The sequence below is a fragment of the Lepidochelys kempii genome, chromosome 12, assembly GCF_965140265.1.
Source record: "Lepidochelys kempii isolate rLepKem1 chromosome 12, rLepKem1.hap2, whole genome shotgun sequence".
Lineage (NCBI taxonomy): Eukaryota > Metazoa > Chordata > Testudines > Cheloniidae > Lepidochelys > Lepidochelys kempii.
The window spans coordinates 7,041,536-7,060,218 of NC_133267.1; the positions used below are offsets into that span (position 1 = coordinate 7,041,536).

General features: G+C 55.8%; 1 protein-coding gene across 2 annotated transcripts in view; it reads left to right on the top strand.

The window, feature by feature from the left end:
- Positions 1-5,329: 5,329 nt before the first annotated feature.
- Positions 5,330-18,683, top strand: part of DOK4 (docking protein 4) — a 41,779-nt gene continuing 28,425 nt past the window's right edge. For both annotated transcript variants that reach the window (XM_073307417.1, XM_073307418.1), the window contains exons 1-2: positions 5,330-5,436; positions 17,939-18,206. In XM_073307417.1, the coding sequence (XP_073163518.1) occupies positions 18,141-18,206 (66 nt within the window). In that variant the 5' untranslated portion in view covers positions 5,330-5,436; positions 17,939-18,140. The remainder of the gene's footprint in view (positions 5,437-17,938; positions 18,207-18,683) is intronic.

The window sequence follows — 18,683 nt, forward strand, 5'->3', positions numbered from 1 at the left end:
GAAAAAAACTTTCCAGGCCAAAACAAGGTCATCATCCAGCTATGCTGCGGTAACAGCAGTGTCGTTCAGTGCATAGAGCACTGGACGGGGACATGGGAGACCGGGGTTCTATTCCCAACTCATCCATTGGGGGACTTTGGGCAAGTCAAGTCACTGCCATGTGCCTCAGTTTCCCCATCTGTGAAATGGGGATAATGCTGCTGACCTCCTTTGTAAAGCGCTTTGAGCTCTACAGATGAGAAGTGCTGTGTAAGAGCTGGTGATTAGTATTTGTCCAGTGCTATGACACAAAGACACTGAGGTGTGTTGGGTGCTGGTTACGTCATGATGACTGACATGGGGTGTACCAGGCCTTTGTGGCCTCCCTGTTGGAGGCCTCTGCCCCAGGGAACAGTTATCTGTGAAGAAAGAGCAGCCGATTTGGAAACCAGCAAGATCGGCCCTGCAGCAGCCGGAAGGGCTGGGGACCAATAAATAGCCTGTTAAGGCCCTGTAGGGTCACGGCTCACCACAACCTGCCCCTGCAGCTGGTCTCCAGCCTTTCTCCATGATCGTCCTTGAACGTGGGCACGGCCTGTTTTCAGGGGCAGGCTCGGAGCTCTGCCTTGAATGCCAGCCTTTGGAGTTGGTGGCCATGTGTTGGCAAAAGGGCTTGCGTCCCTCAGCTCCGGACGCAGAGCTGTCCTCCCTCCGCTGGTGTGGGTCGCTTGGCATGGCATGGGCATGGCTGAGTGCACAGGGGAGTATCAGCTGAGCCCACCGGAACCAGGCAGACGTGAAGCAGGAGATCCTCAGAGTAGGTTAATGCACAGGGGTCCTCTGCAGTCAGGGGCTGGGACAGGGAGAGCTCCATACCTGTAGAGTCCCTCTCTTCCTGAGGCACTAGGAGGAGGCCCAGCTCTGAGGGAATGAAGGGGCTGGCTCCCTTCTCCCAGCAGGAGGAGATGGGTTTTCCCAGTGGCACGGCATGGGGAACTCCAGGATTTGATCTGATCACTGGCCGCGGGTAAGCAGAGCCCCCATGTCTGCCCCCTGCCTCGCTGCAGGGCTACAGCACGCACAGGGTTAAGGAGAGGAATGCGAGGCAGGGCTCTTTGCATTGCTGCTGCAGGCCTGCTCAGAGAAAGAGCCGATGTCTGTTTCTTGTCTCTCTGCCGCCTCATCCATCTCTATTCCAGTGACAGGCAGGCGAAACACAGGCTCCCGTGGAGGCTGACACAGCACCTCCCAGATGGGCCCGGGCTGGGGGGGAGCCCAGGCAGGCCTGCTCTCTGTGTAACCTCTGACTCAGCCCCCGTCCATCTCTGCAGCCTGTCCCCTGGGCTTTCCCCTCCTCTGTCTCCCGTTCTCTGGGAGATGGGGAGCTGGCAGCAGCGGGAGGACCGACCGGACCGGTGGCATCCTCCCAGCAGGACGGGCTCAGCCCCACACACCTGGCAGGAAGCAGAGCCCTGATCTGGGCCCGCCTGGGCTTCAGGTGTTGGACACTCAAACGCTCTACAGCTAGGGGGTTCCCAACTCTTTGCCCCTTGCGCCCCATGAAACCTGCCCCAGTATGTGCCCGGCTGGGGAAAGATCCTGGGCCCCAATTACTGCCCCAGTATGTGCCCGGCTGGGGACAGATCTTTACTGGAGAGTAAAGGAAACTGAGTCGGGTTTATGCGGAGCCAGGCTCGTCTAGCAGGGGGTGCTACAGGGCAGGCGTACCCTTTGACAGGTTGGCATGGGGGATCAGGCTGGATGGCCATCAGGGAAGCAGGATTCCAGTCAGGGCCTGGCGTATCCTTAGCACATTGATGAGGCCTTTCTGAGTGGTGCCCAGAGATGAGGGGAGAGAAAAGGCCTGGCGAGTCCCATCTACTGATAGGGAAGTGCCCAGCTAATGGAGGCGTGGCCAGTTAATAGGATGTTGGGGGTGATGGCATTGCTGCTGTCACAGAACGGGGTTTGTGGGGCAACAGAATTGCTCAGTAGTCCGGAGGCTACTGGAATTGGCCTAGAGCTTGCCCAGCCCAGCTTGCTGGCAGGGAAGGGAGCTGCCTCGGCAGGGAGTTGGCACTGCCTGGTTCTGGGCACTGAAGGAGAAGAGCGAGAGGATGGCAGCTTGGAGACTGGAGGGGGGAGGGAGCGGGGCGCCTCGTTCGGCAGTGTGTGGCCCATTGATGCCAATTCTGTGGAGGCGAGACTGGCGGAGTTTGGCCGAGCTGTGCCAGCCGCACGCAAGCTACGTTCCGTGGTCTGCAGGCACCGTGCCCTGTGCTCTCCAAGTGAGGGTGGTGGGGTGGGATCCAGGCGCCTCCAGGCCTCCCTCCCTTTTCCTTGCCCACCAGACGGAGCCCAGCCGAGCCCAGCCCACGCCTGGGATGGTGGGGAATCGATCTCCCTGGGGGAGTTACAGTGCCAGGACTTTCCCCAGTCTTTGCCCCAGGGGAGTGAGGTGTCAGGGGGGAGCCACCACACGGCTTGGGTCATTTCAGACTTTAGGGTCAAGTTCAATCCTGGTGTAAGAAGGCAGCGCATCGTCCACTGCCAGAAACGTTCTTGTGTCAAAAAAAGAACAGGAGGACTTGTGGCACCTTAGAGACTAACCAATTTATTTGAGCATGAGCTTTCGTGAGCTTTCGTGAGCTTATGCTCAAATAAATTGGTTAGTCTCTAAGGTGCCACAAGTCCTCCTGTTCTTTTTGCGAATACAGACTAACACGGCTGCTACTCTGGAACCTGTTCTTGTGTCAGTGGTTCTCCACCTATTTACCATTGTGGGCCGTATCCAATACTACCGGTGTGGCCCTGAGGCTGTCACATGGGCCGCAGGCTGAGAACCACTGCTGTAGATGGAGGTTGACTCTCCTGGAATTTGGACCAGCTGCTGCAGGTTGTTATTTGTATCACAGCTGAGACGTGAAATCCCAAGCAAGTCGCACTGCGCCAGGCCCTGTACCAACCTAAAGTGAGTGAGAACCCCTGCCCCAAAGGGCTTCCACTCCTAATGGACAAGTCAGCTAAAGGGGAAATGGGCCCAGGCAGGTCAAGTGATTTGCCCGAGGTCAGTCAACATGGCAGTGGCATAGCCAGAAATAAAACCCAGCTGTCCTGAGTCCCAACCCCAGTGCATGCCGCACAAGCTCTCACTGAAGCGGCAGCCTGCGGAGGTGCTAATTAAGGCAAAGCTAAAGGGCATTTGACTTCATGGATTAGCTTAACAGGCATTTTAAGCAACCCTAAATCAATCGCACACAAAACTAAAGAAAGATCTTCGGCCAATTATACATTTGTTTTACGGAAACTCCCCGCTATGGTGCGTTATGTATCACTGGCCAGATCCTCAGCTGCTGGAAACCAGCGTAACGCTGCTGAAGTCAAAGGCGTGATGTCGAGTGGTTCGCACTGGCTGAGGATCTGGCCCAGGGTTTAAATAAAACCCATCGAGAGGGTGAAACACAAATGCATCCCTCCTCCCCCCTTCTTGTCTCCTTCCCCCTCTCCCCCACAACAAAATCATTTCAAACGTCTCATCTCTGAAGTATTTGTACATCCAGTAATTCCCGTGATGCTGTTGGTGTTAAACGTGTATGCAGAAGAAACTGTGTGTTGTTAAACAGAGCCCCCTACAAACTGAGTTTCAGCCTGGAGTTGATTGTTGTATGTGCATTATAGCATTGTAATAAAACAGGGGCCGCATGCTCAGCGTGTTTACATCAGCAGAGTGCCACGTGTCAATGGAGCAATTGAGGACCTGGCCCACGGTTCGTAAAGTCAATTTGGACAAAGCCCCAGTGAGAGGAAGGATGTTCCAGTGGTTGCAGCACTAGCCTAGGACTCCAGAAACCCGCAGGCAATTTCCTGCTCTGCCACTGATTTCCTGTGTGGTCTTGGGCAAGTCACTTAGTCTGTGCCTCAGTTTCCCCTCAACTGTAAAATGGAGATAATAGCACTGTCCTACATCAGAGGCGGGTGAGGGTAAATGTATTACATATTAGGAGGGGGCACAGGTAATGGGTGACCTAGAAGTACCTGAAATGGATAGACACAACAGTTGCCCTACTGGACCAGACCAAAGCTTCATCTCATGAGCTCTCCTGTGTGACAGGGGCCAATACCTGATGCTGAAGGTATAAACCTACCTGACCACGCAGCTAGGGAGCACTTTCCACCCTAAAGCATGCATGGCAGTTGTTTGAGCTGGTGAATCTCCTTATAGTTGGTGTATCTGCAGCTGCTCTTCTAATTCATGTAAATCTCCCCTCTGGTTTTAAAATGCACTAAATTGAGGTTAATCAGCTCGCCGCTACCCTGTTCTTCCACAGCTCAGTTTAACCAGTGGCTGGTGGAATTATTTGAAATCTGCCTTTTGGTTGACTATTATGGGATGGGAGAAAGCAGAGGAATTGATACTGCGTCTCACTTACTATGCAGTATAATCATTATAAATAAATAATGACAGGTTTCAGAGTAGCAGCCCTGTTAGTCTGTATTCGCAAAAAGAAAAGGAGGACTTGTGGCACAATGTTACCTTTCCCCTTTGACCTGAGGATCTCAAAATGCTTAACACTAGCTGCCTAAACCTCACAGCACTGCTTTGACAGATGGGGAAACTGAGGCACAGAGCGGGGAAGGGGGCTTGTGTAAGGTCACCCAGTGAAACAGTTCTTAGGTGCCCACAAATCCTGGGGGTCCAGTGGGAGCTACTCCTGCTCCGTGGGGAAGTCACCCCACAAGGTAAGGAGTGAGGTGAAGAGAACAGACACTTTCCAGGCTATGGCACTAGACTGGGACTCAGGAGATTAACTGTAAGCTCCTCGGGTGGGGACTGTAGTACAGCACCTAACCCAATGGGGCCCAGATCTCACTTGGGCTCTCTGGGAGCTGCCTGGAATAGAGAGAATAGTTAATGATCTGGGTTCGGTTCCTGGCTCTGATGCAGACTCATTTAATCGCTCCAGGCCTCAGTTTCCCCTCTGTAAAATGGGGCGGGATAACACCCCTTCCTTTCTGTCTAGACGGAGAGCTCGTGGGGGCACGGGTTGGCTCAGTCTGTATCGTCCTGTACAGGGCCTGGCCCCACAGGGCCCCCACCCTAGAATCCTCCCGAGGAGAGGCAGCTCCCCCAGCAAGGGGGCGGAAAGGGGCGGGGTCAGGCTGGAGCCCACCCTTTGCATGGAGCTGGGGGCGCCCCCGAGCCCGCTGGAGCCGGGGAAGTGTGGGCTGCCCCTCTCCTCGGAGGAATACGGCGGCGGAGGGGCCGGGCTGGGCTGTGCCCGGGACCGAGCGGAGCCCGCGGGGAAGCCGGGGCCAGGGCGCTGCGCTCGGCCCATAGCGCCGCCGCCCCAGCTCCCCGCCCCAGCCCCGGGCGGCGCGGCCCGGCCACGGGCGTCCATGGAGCCGGGGCGCAGCGGGCTCGGGAGACGGGCCGCCGGGAGCGCCGGGGCCGGGCAGGTAGGAGCCGCCGCCGCCGCGCTGGGGGGCACCGAGCCCGCAGGAGCCGGGCGCTCGGGAGTCCCCGGGGGAGCGCCAAGGATGGGACCCGCATCAGGGCACCCCCTGGGGGACCCACCGCCCCTGCCCCTGGGGACCCGCATCAGGGCACCCCCTGGGGTACCCACCGCCCCTGCCCCTGGGGACCCGCATCAGGGCACCCCCTGGGGTACCCACCGCCCCTGCCCCTGGGGACCCGCATCAGGGCACCCCCTGGGGTACCCACCGCCCCTGCCCCTGGGGACCCGCATCAGGGCACCCCCTGGGGTACCCACCGCCCCTGCCCCTGGGGACCCGCATCAGGGCACCCCTTGGGGTACCCACCGCCCCTGCCCCTGGGGACCCGCATCAGGGCACCCCTTGGGGTACCCACCGCCCCTGCCCCTGGGGACCCGCATCAGGGCACCCCTTGGGGTACCCACCGCCCCTGCCCCTGGGGACCCGCATCAGGGCACCCCCTGGGGTACCCTCCGCCCCTGCTATAGGGATCCCCAACAGGGCACCCCCTGGGGTATCTACCGCCCCTTCCCCTGCTATTGGGGACCTGCATCAGGGCACCCCCCTGGGGGTACCCACCGCCCCATCCCCTGCTATAGGGGATCTGCATCAGGATGCTCTTTTCCATCCCAGCAGCCGGGTGTAGAGGCCATGGGGCTGTTTCTTTTTAAAGGAGCCCAGAGCTGGAGGAACAGTCCTGAACACCCCTTCTAGTGGCCCCCCGGACCTTTCCCCTCTGTCTAACACCCTGGGCCTGACGAAGTTCTCTCCTCCTTAGGGGTCTGTCGGCTCACACCCGGGGGTTGGCCTGTCTCCTCTTTCTAAAGTAGCCCCAGGAAAGAAACCCCTCTCCCTGGGGAGCTCTGTATTTCACGCCTCGCTAAAGCTTTCCTGGGTTGGAGCAGTCCTTCCACCCCAACTCCAGAGTGGTGGGAAAAGTTCCTCCAGATGGGGGGATTCCTCTGTGACCCCTTGGCGATCCCATCACGGATTGGTTCCTAATTCACTTAGCCCACCGTCCGATTCCCTCCTGTTTTGCTGTGTGTCAAAGAGGATCTTTTCGGGTGCTGAGTTTATTGGGCGCCTGCTCTTGTGCGGTGCTCAGTGGAGTCCGGCCAGGAGCCTGAATCTCTTCAACTCCCCCGGTCTCAGCAAAGACCAGCCAGCCCAGAGAGGGACCAGGTGAGGAGACTGGCAGTGATGCTCTGTCTCTCCATAGCATCGTCCATCCTAGGCTCTCAAAGCACTTCGGACTCGGGAACGAATTCAGACGCGCAACACCTCTGGGTGGTATTATCCCCATTGTGCAAACAGAGAAACTGAGGCACAGAGAAGTTAGTGATTTGCCCAAGGTCACAAAGTGAGGCAGAGCCCGTGAGTGGGCAGGAAGGAATCGGGCAGAAGTTGATCTGTGCTTTTCCTGGAGGCAGTGACGCAGCCGGGGGATGAAGGCGCATTTCCCAGGACCTCTGGGAGCCTGCATTGCAACTTTCCCTATGGCTGCGGACGTGTGAGCTGCGTCCCACCTGGGGTTGTTCCATCTGGCTTGCTTGAGAGATGGGGTCCCACATCACAGAGAGCTGCATGGTCACAGACTGAGCCCCCCCCTTCCCCCTCCCCAGGGCATGCACTTAAGAAACCTGTAACTCCTCTTGTACTGCCCCCCATCACACCCTGATAAGGTCACGTTGCTTTAGGATGTGACTCTGCAGTGGAGACAATAAGGGTGTGGTCAGCACATAGTTTTCACAAACCCTGCTGAAGGTCCCTGACTGGTGATAGGACAGAACCCGGGGAGCAGACAGCTGGATGTGTGGCTCTTACTTTCCTAGGGCAGGAGAAACCCTGATAAGATCAATGTGCTGGGGGTAGGGGGCCCACAGCAGAGACAGCGGGAGCCCTGCCTAGCCATTTCCAAAGGCCTCTGATAAGATAAGATCACCCTGCTGCGAGCTCTTTTCTCTCCCAAGGTTATTTGTTAACCTGCTGGATTCCTTGGCAATAGTGTTTGTTTAGAAAACAATCCACCCAGGAAGAGCCCGGGTACAGGATTCTCTGGGGGCTGGTGAGGAACCTAGCCCTACTGCAGGGGGCCAGTGTTCGGTCTAGGCTGGGAGCCTGTCTCTGAAGGTGTCAGAACCCTGCAGTGGCCATGACCCGTAGGCTCCTTCCTAAGCTCCATCAGTTAGTGGCTGGAAGGCAGGTGATGGGGAAAGGTCCCACCATCTGCCGTCTGATACCTCTCCAGGGTTAGGATGGTGAAGGGGAGTGCTTGCTGCTTCCAACAACAGCCCCTTGTGTCTCTTCCAAGGACACCCCTGTCAGCAGAGGGGGTGTCTCCGGGGGTGACCCACCAGACGGCTGCAGCTGCTAGAATGGAGGCTTTAGAGAGTGCTTGAGATTCTGCCACAGTGTAGGCTGACCCGGACTGGAGGCCTGTAAGAGACTAACCCTGTGAAACATAGAGACAGGAGAGACCCATTATTGTCCAGTTCTCCAGTACAGGATTGTTCTCTGTGGGAGAGTCCTTAGTGCTTTGTGGTGTCTAGCTTTAAAAATCCTCTGTACCAGGGCCACCATCCCTCCCATGGCAGACTGCCGCCCGTGCTCGTTGCAGCCCGTGACCCAGGATTCGTCCTGATGGCCCGGCTGCATTTGCCCTTCCCGCATGGAAGAAGAGAAGTTTTCGATCCCCTGGTCTGACCACGCCCTCTCTCCAGACCACTTCTGGAATTCCAGAGCAGGCAGAATGTTCTGGAAATTCGAGAGCTCCTCGCTGAGCGATTTCCATAGAACCTAGTTAGCTTGATCCCCATTGAATCCAACCGTGTTCAGTGAGGGTTCATAATTCCATCCTCTGAGCCCCAGTCATGCCCCGGCATCATATTAGATAATTCCCCCTCCTCTTCTGAAACCCTAGGCTTGAGTGGAAGTGTAAGAAGGCTAAGACCCAGAGGCCTGCTGAATGGAGACTTTGTAGGCAAGCAGGAACCGCGTCGTCCTCCTCACAGTCCTGACGCTTTGGTCTCCAAAGGGGTTCTGGCTCTTGGAGGTGTTCCACATAGTGCCCGTCTTTGGTACAGAGAGGCCCAGGGGACTGTTAGCTCACTGTATTGAGCTGCCCATGCAAGGCGTCCAACCAAGCTGAGGTATATGGGCACCGTCGAAATTCTGTGCTCATTGCCTGTAACAAAACCTGCTGCACATCGGTGAAGTGTGAGCTACACAACCGGAGAAGTTGACTTTGGAGTCATAGAGTTTCAGGCCAGACTGGACAACCAGATCTTCCAGGCTGACCTCCTGTACGTCACAGGCCACCAGCACCCGCACGCCAAACCCAACGACCAGCAAATGAGCCGGCTTCGGGTGGGAGGCCCCTGTTTCCCATGTCCCAGCTGGACAGGCTCTTCTCCTGGTTTGGCGACACCCTGCCTAATCGTTTCGTCAAATTACACCCAGTTCCCTCTTACTCCATGAACAAGCTGTAGGGGGAAAATACCCCCTTCCCTATACCCCCGCATCAGCAGCACTGTGATGGTGTCCTGTGCAACAAGGGGAAATCACTTGTGTGTCGGGCCGGGGGACAGTGCCTGGGGACTGCTGTACCCTCCCGTTCTGGGTGTTCTCGACATCAGTAGCCGGTTACAAGTCACCCAGGTGTAGAAGACAGGACCAGGGCCCTGCCAGAAGATGTTTACAATCTAAAGCCCGCTCTGGCAGGTGTTGCTCTCACGAGCTCGGACTGGCTGCGTGTGTGCCATGGGCGTTAAGGTCTTGCTTTTTGGAAGCTACTGGTCTCCACTTGGAGAGGTGCCGCTGCGCGGGTTTTCGCTCTGAGTTGTCGCTCGCGTGCTCCTTCTGCTGTTGTGACTCCAGTTATGCGCTTGTGTAAGTCTGGGGCCGAACCCTCCCGGCTGCCCGCGAGCAGGAGGAGGCCCTAACCGGGAGCTGTGAAATCAAGGGGCTGATGGATTTGCCTGCACGCCGGTATAGGGGGCCCGACAAGTGCTGTGCAAAATTCCCTTACACAGCTCCGCCGGTGCCCCTCAATCCTGCCCTGCAGCCCCCCTGCTATCCCAGCCCTGGGGCCTCCCCCAGGTCTGCCGGTGCCCCTCAATCCTGCCCTGCAGCCCCCCTGCTATCCCAGCCCCAGGCTTCCCTCCCTTACCCTTGCAGATGCCCCTCAGTTCAGACGGGGCCCCACACAGTGCCATCTGCTCTCGCACAGGTGGATCTCACACGCTGAGCACCTGTCGGGTGGTTTAATGCTTTGCACAAATAGGGAGTGGATGAGATTCAGAAGCTCGGTTTCTCTGAGGCCCCCCAGACCACAGGTTGTGATGAGAGGTGCTCGCCAGCCACACTAGCCCGACCTCTAGAGCTTAGGGGTGCTATACTCTCTATTTCCCAGCCGATCGTCCCCCCTTTCCCTCAGATACAGCGTCCTCGTGTTCTCTGCCTCCTTCCGCCCCATGCCGCTGTCTGCACAGCCCCTCCACACCTGCCTCTCTTCTGGCTGCCCCGAGCTCAGACCGGTCCCCGGCTGCTCCAGTTGCTGCGGCAGTGGGTTAGATAACTCCTTATCTCAGCGCAGCCCTGGCCCAGTGGAGTCGGCCCCCTTGCTCAGCCCCTGCTCTGGCTCCTTGCATCTGGAGCCGAGATTGCGGGTCGGCTTTTCCGGCTCCCCTCCCTTCAGAGCAGCGGCTGCCGGGGATGCTGGGGCTTGCGGGAGAATGAATCCGGACAGGTGGCCTCACTCTGCCTTCCCAGCTCCCCTGCTGTTCTCATGATGACCTGGTTTTGCGGTGGGAAGCTATTCCATGTCTTCCTGTCCAGCGCTGGGAGGGGCAGCTTTTCGGTGTCTCAGCTGTGCTCATTGCTGGGGGGAGGGGGGGGGGCTTCCTGAGGAGAGGCTGCTGGCCACGTTGTTTATCCCTCTCCTTCGCCTGCTGCTGGATGATGACATGTGCCCCTAGGGAAAGAGAGGGTAGGTCGCATGCAGTGTCAGGGCCAAAATGCAGGGGCCTTGCTGGGCAGAGAAGTCAAGGCCAACTTCTAGCAGGGGAATAGACATGACTAAGGCTGTTTGAATCCTGATCCAGAGCCCGGGAAGGAAATCCAGCTAGCAGGCTCACCTCCGGGCTTTGTCTCCTGCTCCTCTCTGGGTGGAGTGAGAGAGGTTTGTACTGAGCCGCCCCCCCCCGCCCCCTCTAGTCTCCCCTCACCTCCCAATGCAGATGAGCACCTGCCTGGGGTGGGTGGCAGGATTCTGAGGACCTGAGAGCCTGGACCAGCCTCTTCAGTACCCTGCCGTGGGTCAGTGAGAGTGAACACGGATGCACAGTGCTTGGTACGGTAGCACCGTGTCCAGGGAGCTTTCGGTCCGCCCTGTCCATGTGCAGCTGGGCCCAGTGCACGTTTAGGAAGCAACAGACCTGGCCAAGCCGTATCTGTTCTGGGGCTCCTAATTTGTCCCATCGACTCCTTCCCCTGCTATAGATCATTCTGTATTGCACGGCTACCAGCGCTGTGGCCAGATCCAGTTCAAAGGTGCTGAGCAATGGGGTTCCCACCCCTTCCCTTTCAGAGTCTGGAGTCCTGTTAGAAAGCCAGGCATGCTGGGAGAGCTGGTTGCAACCCGGAAATGCCCAACGTAGCTAAACCAGATGGGTGTAGAAATACAGCCCAGGGCTGCCGCACGATTTGGTGGTATGGGGCTGCACAGTCCGGATGCTGCTGTTGGTTCACAAGTTGCCAGGCGCTGCTGTGTTATAAAGGAGGCCCTGTGGGCCGTTATTGGGCTCCCCGACATGGTAATTGTTATAGGGTGAAGGCCGAGTAGATCGCTTTCCTGGACATAAAGCCTTTTCTCCCTGTTAATTTCACCCTATTTACGCTGCTGCTCAAATCCCCTAATGCTCCTTCCAGCCCCCTTGCTGCAAGAGCAACCCACAGTTTTAAAGTCCTCACTCCAATACAGTCAAAACCAGTTTAGGATTCTCGCCTCTGACCTGGTTCCAACCAACTTGGGTGAGTTGGGTCCACATAGCCAGGGGTGGATTAGGGTTTTGTGGGCCCTTGGCCAGAGCAAGTGTGGGCCCCTCCCCACCTCTTCTGCCTGCATTCCCCGCCCCCCCCCCCCCCCCGCCCAGGTTCCCACCTTCTGTGCTCCAGCGGGCTTCCCCCGTTCCACCTACCCCCCCAGGGCAAGCCTCCGCTCCCCGTCAGGAATACATTTTTCTGGAGCCCCTGGGCACGGGCCTCGTTAGCCCAATGGCTAATCTGCCACGGCACATGGCAGCTGTGTTTTACAACACAACTGTGTATCTGTTTAGAGCGTGTATCCTCCGCTACCACGCTTCCTCTTTGTAGCCGTGCATCCTGGGAAAATCGGGGCAGCTACCCCACCGCGTCCTAGCAATGGGGAGAACGCCTGGAAGATGTACACACATGGCACCAGCAACATGGGGCAATGGACTGTGGGACGTTCTGCCACAGGGAGGTCTGAGAAGAGGGAGGAATGGCCTGCTCAGATATTCAGGCACCATTACTGTCACGTCATTAGTGTTGGGCTTCCAGAGTTCTCCATGTGAGAGGCAGGCTGCCCTAGCGGATGGAGCGCGGGATCTGGCTTTGGGGGATCTGGGTTCTAGTCTTGTCTCTGCAACTGGCCTGCTGGGTGACCGTGGGCAGGTCACACTATAGCTCTGTGCCTCAGTTTCCCCTTCTGTAAAATGGGGATAATGATACTGACCTATAGAAAAGCTTGATATTGTTATCCCTAGTGTCATTTTGCAGCATAGATATTGTCCTGAACCAATGAACAGGAATCATGTGCCAGCCACCAGCAGTGAAGACAGGTTGTTACCAGCTGTGGTACTGAACTGAGCATGAGCCACGTGGTTTGCAGATCCCCACTGCATCGCTGGCGGGTCACATGCTCTGGTCCCAGATAGGGCCCCGGCTTCTCCCCCTTTGGTCGAGATCAGCTTTGGAATTCTCTTGCCGTGGACCCTGGGATGGAGACACAAAGCTGGGCCGGCAGTGTTTGGCTTCTGAGTAATTCTGTTGGTTTTTATGATGGCTTTGAATTGCGTGAATTATTTAACGTGCAGACTCCGTGACTTGCTGGGAGAGGCTCCGGCTGGGCTGGTGCAGGCAGGGTGGTGTGTGCGGTAGATGGCGGTTGCCTTTAGGAAGAAAGCGAGACACTCCCTGCCTTCTTAGGAGCGTCCGAAGGCCACAGCCTTAGGTAGACTGGCCGCAGGGCTTGATAGCTCAGATACCACGGTGATGGGCACAGTATACAATCCTTGAGAGATAAGGTGGGGGAGGTGATATCTTTTATTGGACCAACTTCTGTGGGTGAGCGAGACAAGCTTTTGAGCTTACACAGAGCTCTTCTTCAGGACTGGGATATCGTTGCTGTCTCCTGGCTACTTGGGGGCCCACAGGAAATGAGTTGGGTGTCATTGTTCCCTTTGGGCTTTGTGGAGTGTGCGGGGAGCCCGGCACCTCTCGGGGCCGGCCTCTCGGGAATGAACATCGGCACCCCGGCGCTCCGCCATCACGGCTTGTGTCTTTGCTCTCAGCAGCAGCACTGGGCAGAGTGAATGCCCCCGGGGAAGCTGGCACTGCCCGGCGCCTTTCTCGGGCGCGGAGGCCTCTCGTCTCTAGGGCTGTTGGATCTGGTGCCTGTTCACCAGCGCTGGGTGCCCTCAGCAAACCCACCCGGCGCTGCGAGTACTTTATGCAGAGCACGCGGTGAAAACCACACGTGGCCTTACGCTGTCAGAGCGTTGTGGCCACAGATTCGCAGACGCTGACTTGGAAGATAATTGCTTACAACTCTCTAAAACATGTAGGGGACGGCATGTTTCATAACAGCAGAACGCCCCTCAGAGGCAGGAAAATGAGCCCTGTTTCCTTGTCTCTGTAGTTTTTTTCCCCCCACTTCATCCCAGGTGAGCCCCACGGATTTATTATGGTAGGGTTAGTCGTGAACCGGGAGATGCATGCATTAGTTTGTTGTTGTAGGGGTGCTCTTCCACCGGGAGCTGCATCAGAGGTTTCTGACGGTCAGGTTGGTCGTAGGCTCTGTGTGCTGGTTTGTTATTGTAGGGTTGCACATAAGGACAGAGTGCCACACACTGGTTTGTAGGGATGCTGAGAGGTATGGGCTGCTGCACACCCTCGTTTGTTGCTGTAGGGTTGGTCTTAAATGCTGAGCTGCGTTCAGTGGTTTGCTGCTGTTTGCCTGTTCCAGGAAATTGTCGTGGAAGCCTTTGTCTTGGGGATATAGGGCAGCTAGGGAATTACAAAAGGTGTAAGGAAAAAAGGGGCAATTGATGGTATGTTTCCCCCCCTCCCCTCCTTTGTCAGTGCCCCTTTAAAAAACAAACAAAAACCACCCAAGGCTTTTATGTCTTAAATGCAAGAGAAATGTGTTTTGCAGTCAGGATTGTGCTGGGGTAAAACGGAGTCTGTTTCACAAGATAACAAGGCCTCTTGCAACAACAATCCAGGATTGGGCTAAAGAAGGATTCACCCCTTCCTCATCCCAGCCCGCTCCTCTTGCCAAAAGCTGTATAAATTCTGGTCAGATAAGTGTCCAGGTGGTCAGGGGCTTCCCAGAGTTCTCAGAGGCTCTTTACACTGCAGATTTCCTGTTGAGATGCTTCTGAACCACAGAGTTTAGGTCTGGATCTAAATGTTCCTGAAGCCTGAGAGCTTTAGATCCAGCGCGCCGGTGTGGGAATGGGCAGCTGCACACTTCTTGTCTTAAATGGCTTCCTTTATTCGATTAAGGAAAAACAATGCAAAGAAAGAACAAAAGTAAAGTCTCCATCAGAAAGAACGTGGTGTGTGCCTCCCCACTGGAACAGGCCGCAGCAGCAGCTCTGAGAGCAATATGGCTGCTGCCTCTGCATGTAGGTGAATTTCTTAGAAATGTAAAAGTGCAGGAGGCAGAAAACAGACATCGCCATTTCCAGTGTACGCAGCCCACCGAGCATGCTGCTGAGTATCTGATGTTGCCTGCTTGCGGCTGGGTTGGAAAACAGAGAGAGAAAAACCATTCTTATGGGATAACAGCCGTTTCACTTCCGGCCCTAGCCAAAATCAGGTAGCGCAACAGTGGAAAAATGGTTTAAAATGCAAGTTAAGAAGGTTTGGGATGAGTAATTTTGGGCTGGTCCTTATTCTACCCTGGCCAGTTTGCCCATCCCTATGATTGCTGCACAAAATAATGATGTAACACTGAAGGTTTATCTGTGAAACATTTCTACTGTGTTTTCTTAGAGGGCGTCTCAAATGCCAGGTGTTCCTGATCAAGCGAGCTGGGTGGCAGTGGCTTGATGAGCTGGGATTTGTTCTCCCGGATCTAAGTTTCCCTTTTTAAAAAGTCTCAGATCCCTCGTGATTGCAAAGAGCTTTCAAAGTGGGACCAGAGTGAGAGTGCTGTAGCGATATCTGCCTTAGGCAGCCTGAACTTTCCCATTCATCTGAATGAGATGATGAGCAGGGGGTTGGACTAGATGACCTCCTGAGGTCCCTTCCAACCCTGATATTCTATGATATGATGAGATGTTGACTCTGAAACCTAACAATGGCTGGTTAACTCTCAGCATTGTTAACTGTTTCACTGCTGATCGAGGCATGCAGTAAAGGAAACAGTCTCACAAATTATGGAGCGTGCTGTGAGTGGAGTCTAGTTTGAGTGTCCAGGGTGTGGAACTTGGTCTGTAGCTTGGGGGAGTACCACAACATTTGTTTCCAATTCAGTCCCTGACTTTCCCTCTCCCCCAGAGGTAGCATATCAGTGTCAGGCTTCAGAAGAGAGAGAAAAGGCAAAAAACGGGGGAGGCGATGAAAGAAAAGGGAGAGGGCAATGTCGGAGCAGGGAGGGTTGCAATTCAGGGGTGTTAAGGGGCCAGTGAGACAGGCTAGAGGTCTTGAGGGACAACAGAGAGGTGGATGGTTGGACAGGAAGAAGATGTGCAGAGATGGATGGGTGGACAGGTGCTCCAGGTGGAAATCTGCAGAACCGCACTTGAGCTCTTTGCCTTTCCACTCTCATTGCTTGAATGTGCCAAGCAGGCCGTCCCATCTGTTCCTCATTAGGAACGCGAGGCCTCGGAGAGATTAATTTATGCTGTGCTGCTGTCAGCTCTGGCAGAGAGAAACTCGTGGCACAGACGTTGGTGTCCCTGTCCCACCCTCGCCTTGCCAGTCTACCTGGCGCCCAGAACCCTGCCGTGGTGTTAAAAGCTCTGATGATTCATGCCTGATGCCAAGAACTCCTCCCTGGTGCTGTTCTCCCACTCCTGGAAACCAGGATCTGCACCCTTGCGCTGGGAGCCCGATTCTGATTCACTAAAGCAGCTCTGGCGCCAGGAAATCCGCCCAGCTGCTGGTAACTCCACCTTGGCACCAATAACCCAGCCAGCCTGGAGCTAGCAATATGATGTTGGCACCGGTTACGCGCCCCGAGGCCGGTAACGTGATCCTGCTCCGTGCCGTTACGCCACCCCGGCACTAGATATGCGTGGCACAGGGCTCCCCAGCGGAAAGAAGCAGGGCGTGTCTGTGACGCATGGGGAGCTCTGAGCAGCAAACCTCAACGACCGGCGTCCCTCCCTGAAAACAGACCCCCCCATGCCCCCCGCCCGCAGGGCCACGTTATGATCACTTTACAAACGCAAGCAGCCCCTTTGGCTCTGCTGGGGTGTCCGCTGATTGCAGCTTGGCCCCGTGTGTGCACGAGATCCCTGAGGGCTGGTAACACAGCAGTGGCCCGTAGCCACCCTGGCACTGGCCTGGCAGCATTGGATAGAAGCGAGCGCCTCTCGGGGGGAGATCCAGGAACTGTGCTGTGCCATCTGTCCGTGTGCTGGCATCTTCCTCCCGTCTCTGGCCATGGGATTCTGGCACTGTCTGCTTTCTCCTGGGGTTGGTAATCCGGTCATGGTGCCAGTCCCTCCATGCTGGCGCCCATAACTCCGGTTCAGGGCAGCGAACCGTATGTCGGACGCTCCACTGCACTGTCGGCAATTCTTTTGCATGGGAGTTCCTAGCACTGACCCTTTGTGGCCATGAAAGACCCCGCAACGCGTTCCCCAAAAGCTGGGGCATTAGCTCCAGCATCCTGGTCCTATTCCAAACAGTGTAATTCTCTTGGGCTTGCGTAAGTCCCCTCCCGCCCCCAGCACCTTCAATGCGGTGTCATTCTGCACTTCCTGTCCTAAACTGTCGTGTGCAGCCTACGGGCCAGGCTACAATACAAAATCATCCGGGTCACTGGACCTGGCTACATCCTGCTTGTGTCCTGACACAATTCCAGTATTGTTGTGCCTTGTCGTGTCGATGGGACCTAAACCCCATTTCTGCTGCAGCCCTCCTGCAGGACAGGGCACTGACGTGGGAGCAGATCTGCTTGGGTTGGTATCTAAGAAATGTCTCTCATTTTAATCCTAAAATGGCCTACATTCCCCACTCTCGGAGAATTATTTGACAGAAATAAAGATTGAGGCTAAAGGAGGGAAGCCCACATAGTTTAAGTTTTCTACATACACAGTGTTTAGGTGCTTGTCATTTTGGGTGTTCATCAGGTATGGCTTTCCATACTGGGGCCGTGGCAGGCTGAGAGGCATGCTTAGGTCCCGTCCGTGCTATGTAGTGGAACAGTGTTTCAGACACGACATCGTTGACTTGGTTGCTCTCGCCATGTAGACGGGCCTTTTCTGTATGCTGTCAGACAGGTTCCACCCCAGCCGTGGCTGCATTTTGATGCATGAAAAGGTATACAAGTGGTGTGCAGGTATATTTTAAAAAAAAAAGATCTGTCAGAGAGGAGCAAGCGACTCACTGTTTTGGGGGCTTGATCCCCTGTTTGTCAGAAACGTCCAGGCTTGATCGGCTGCTAGGTCACTACGTAACGTGTGCCATCTCTGCCATCGCTTTCCTGGCTCCCGGGGTCGGTGGTAGATGGATTGATCTGCGGTACAGTTGGCTTCTTCAGTTGGTTGGAGTGTTTTGGGATTGTTGGAGACGAAAAGGGCTGTAGATCTGTGAGATGATGTCATTTTTTAGTAGCTCAAGCCTCCTGCTTTGATTTGCCTCTGTAGTGCATTAAAGCTCTGGAGAGCCTTCATCGGCGATGATTTCTCCAGGGCCTGCTGCAGCCCCGGTTACATCCCTGATGTGAAGTCTCATCCCCGCACACCTGACTTGGTTCCCCTCTTGGAGCTGCAGCAGATTCACAGGCATGGAGAAAGTTGTTCCTTGTGCATCTCGAGAAAGAATTGAGGGGTTAACCACTGGACTGTTCCATTTCTCCTCTTCTGTATGATGCACCTTGGTTTTTCCCGAATGGTTCAGCCAGAAAGAGAAAAGTGGGCAGGCCGGGGGGGGGGGGGAACCAAGGGGAAGATGTCACTATCTCTAATCTGTCATTTTTATTTTACAGCCAGTGCCGGGAAGGAGGAGAGCATGAGGGCTGCTAGAACAATGCTGAGGAGGACCCCGACCCAGACCCCGGGGAGGATCTGAAAACAGGTGAACGCAGAAGGAGGAGCGAGGGGGGGTGGGAAAGACAGACGGAAGGAAAGCGGACGAGGGAAAAGCCTGGAGCTCCTTGGGAGTGGATCCCGGCTGCAGAGGGCTACGCCATGGCTACGAATTTTAACGACATCGTCAAACAGGGCTACGTGAAAATGAAGAGCAGGAAATTAGGGGTAAGTGGGGAGGTGGTCGCGGGGATTGTGATGCATGATTCATTACCGTTAGCTTTGAAGGTCCTCCCCCCAACCCCGCTTTTGAAACACCAGGGCAGCTGCAAAATGCAGAACGCCCTCCCCCACCCCCCTATCCCTCTTTTGTGTTGAGAGCATCCTCGCTCGAGATCCTGTCTCTGGGTTATGCCCAAGCATCCTTCCTGACCGCGGCTGGCTCTGAGCACCCAGGACTCCTGTGCCGTGCGTAGGGGGCTGTACGCAGCTGCGCTGGCCGCTGTCACTGGTCATTCTGGGGACGGGTAAAGTTGCAGCTGTGGCATTTCCATGGAAAAGTCGGGGAGGGAGGGAGGGAGGGGGATTGTCCTTTGAATTCAGCTGCAGCAATCTCCCTCCAAGAGACAAACTCTGCTGAATTGGGATCAGCCCAGGGGACAAGCTGTGCGTAGATAATTTTTTTGAGAAAAGCATCTGACTGCA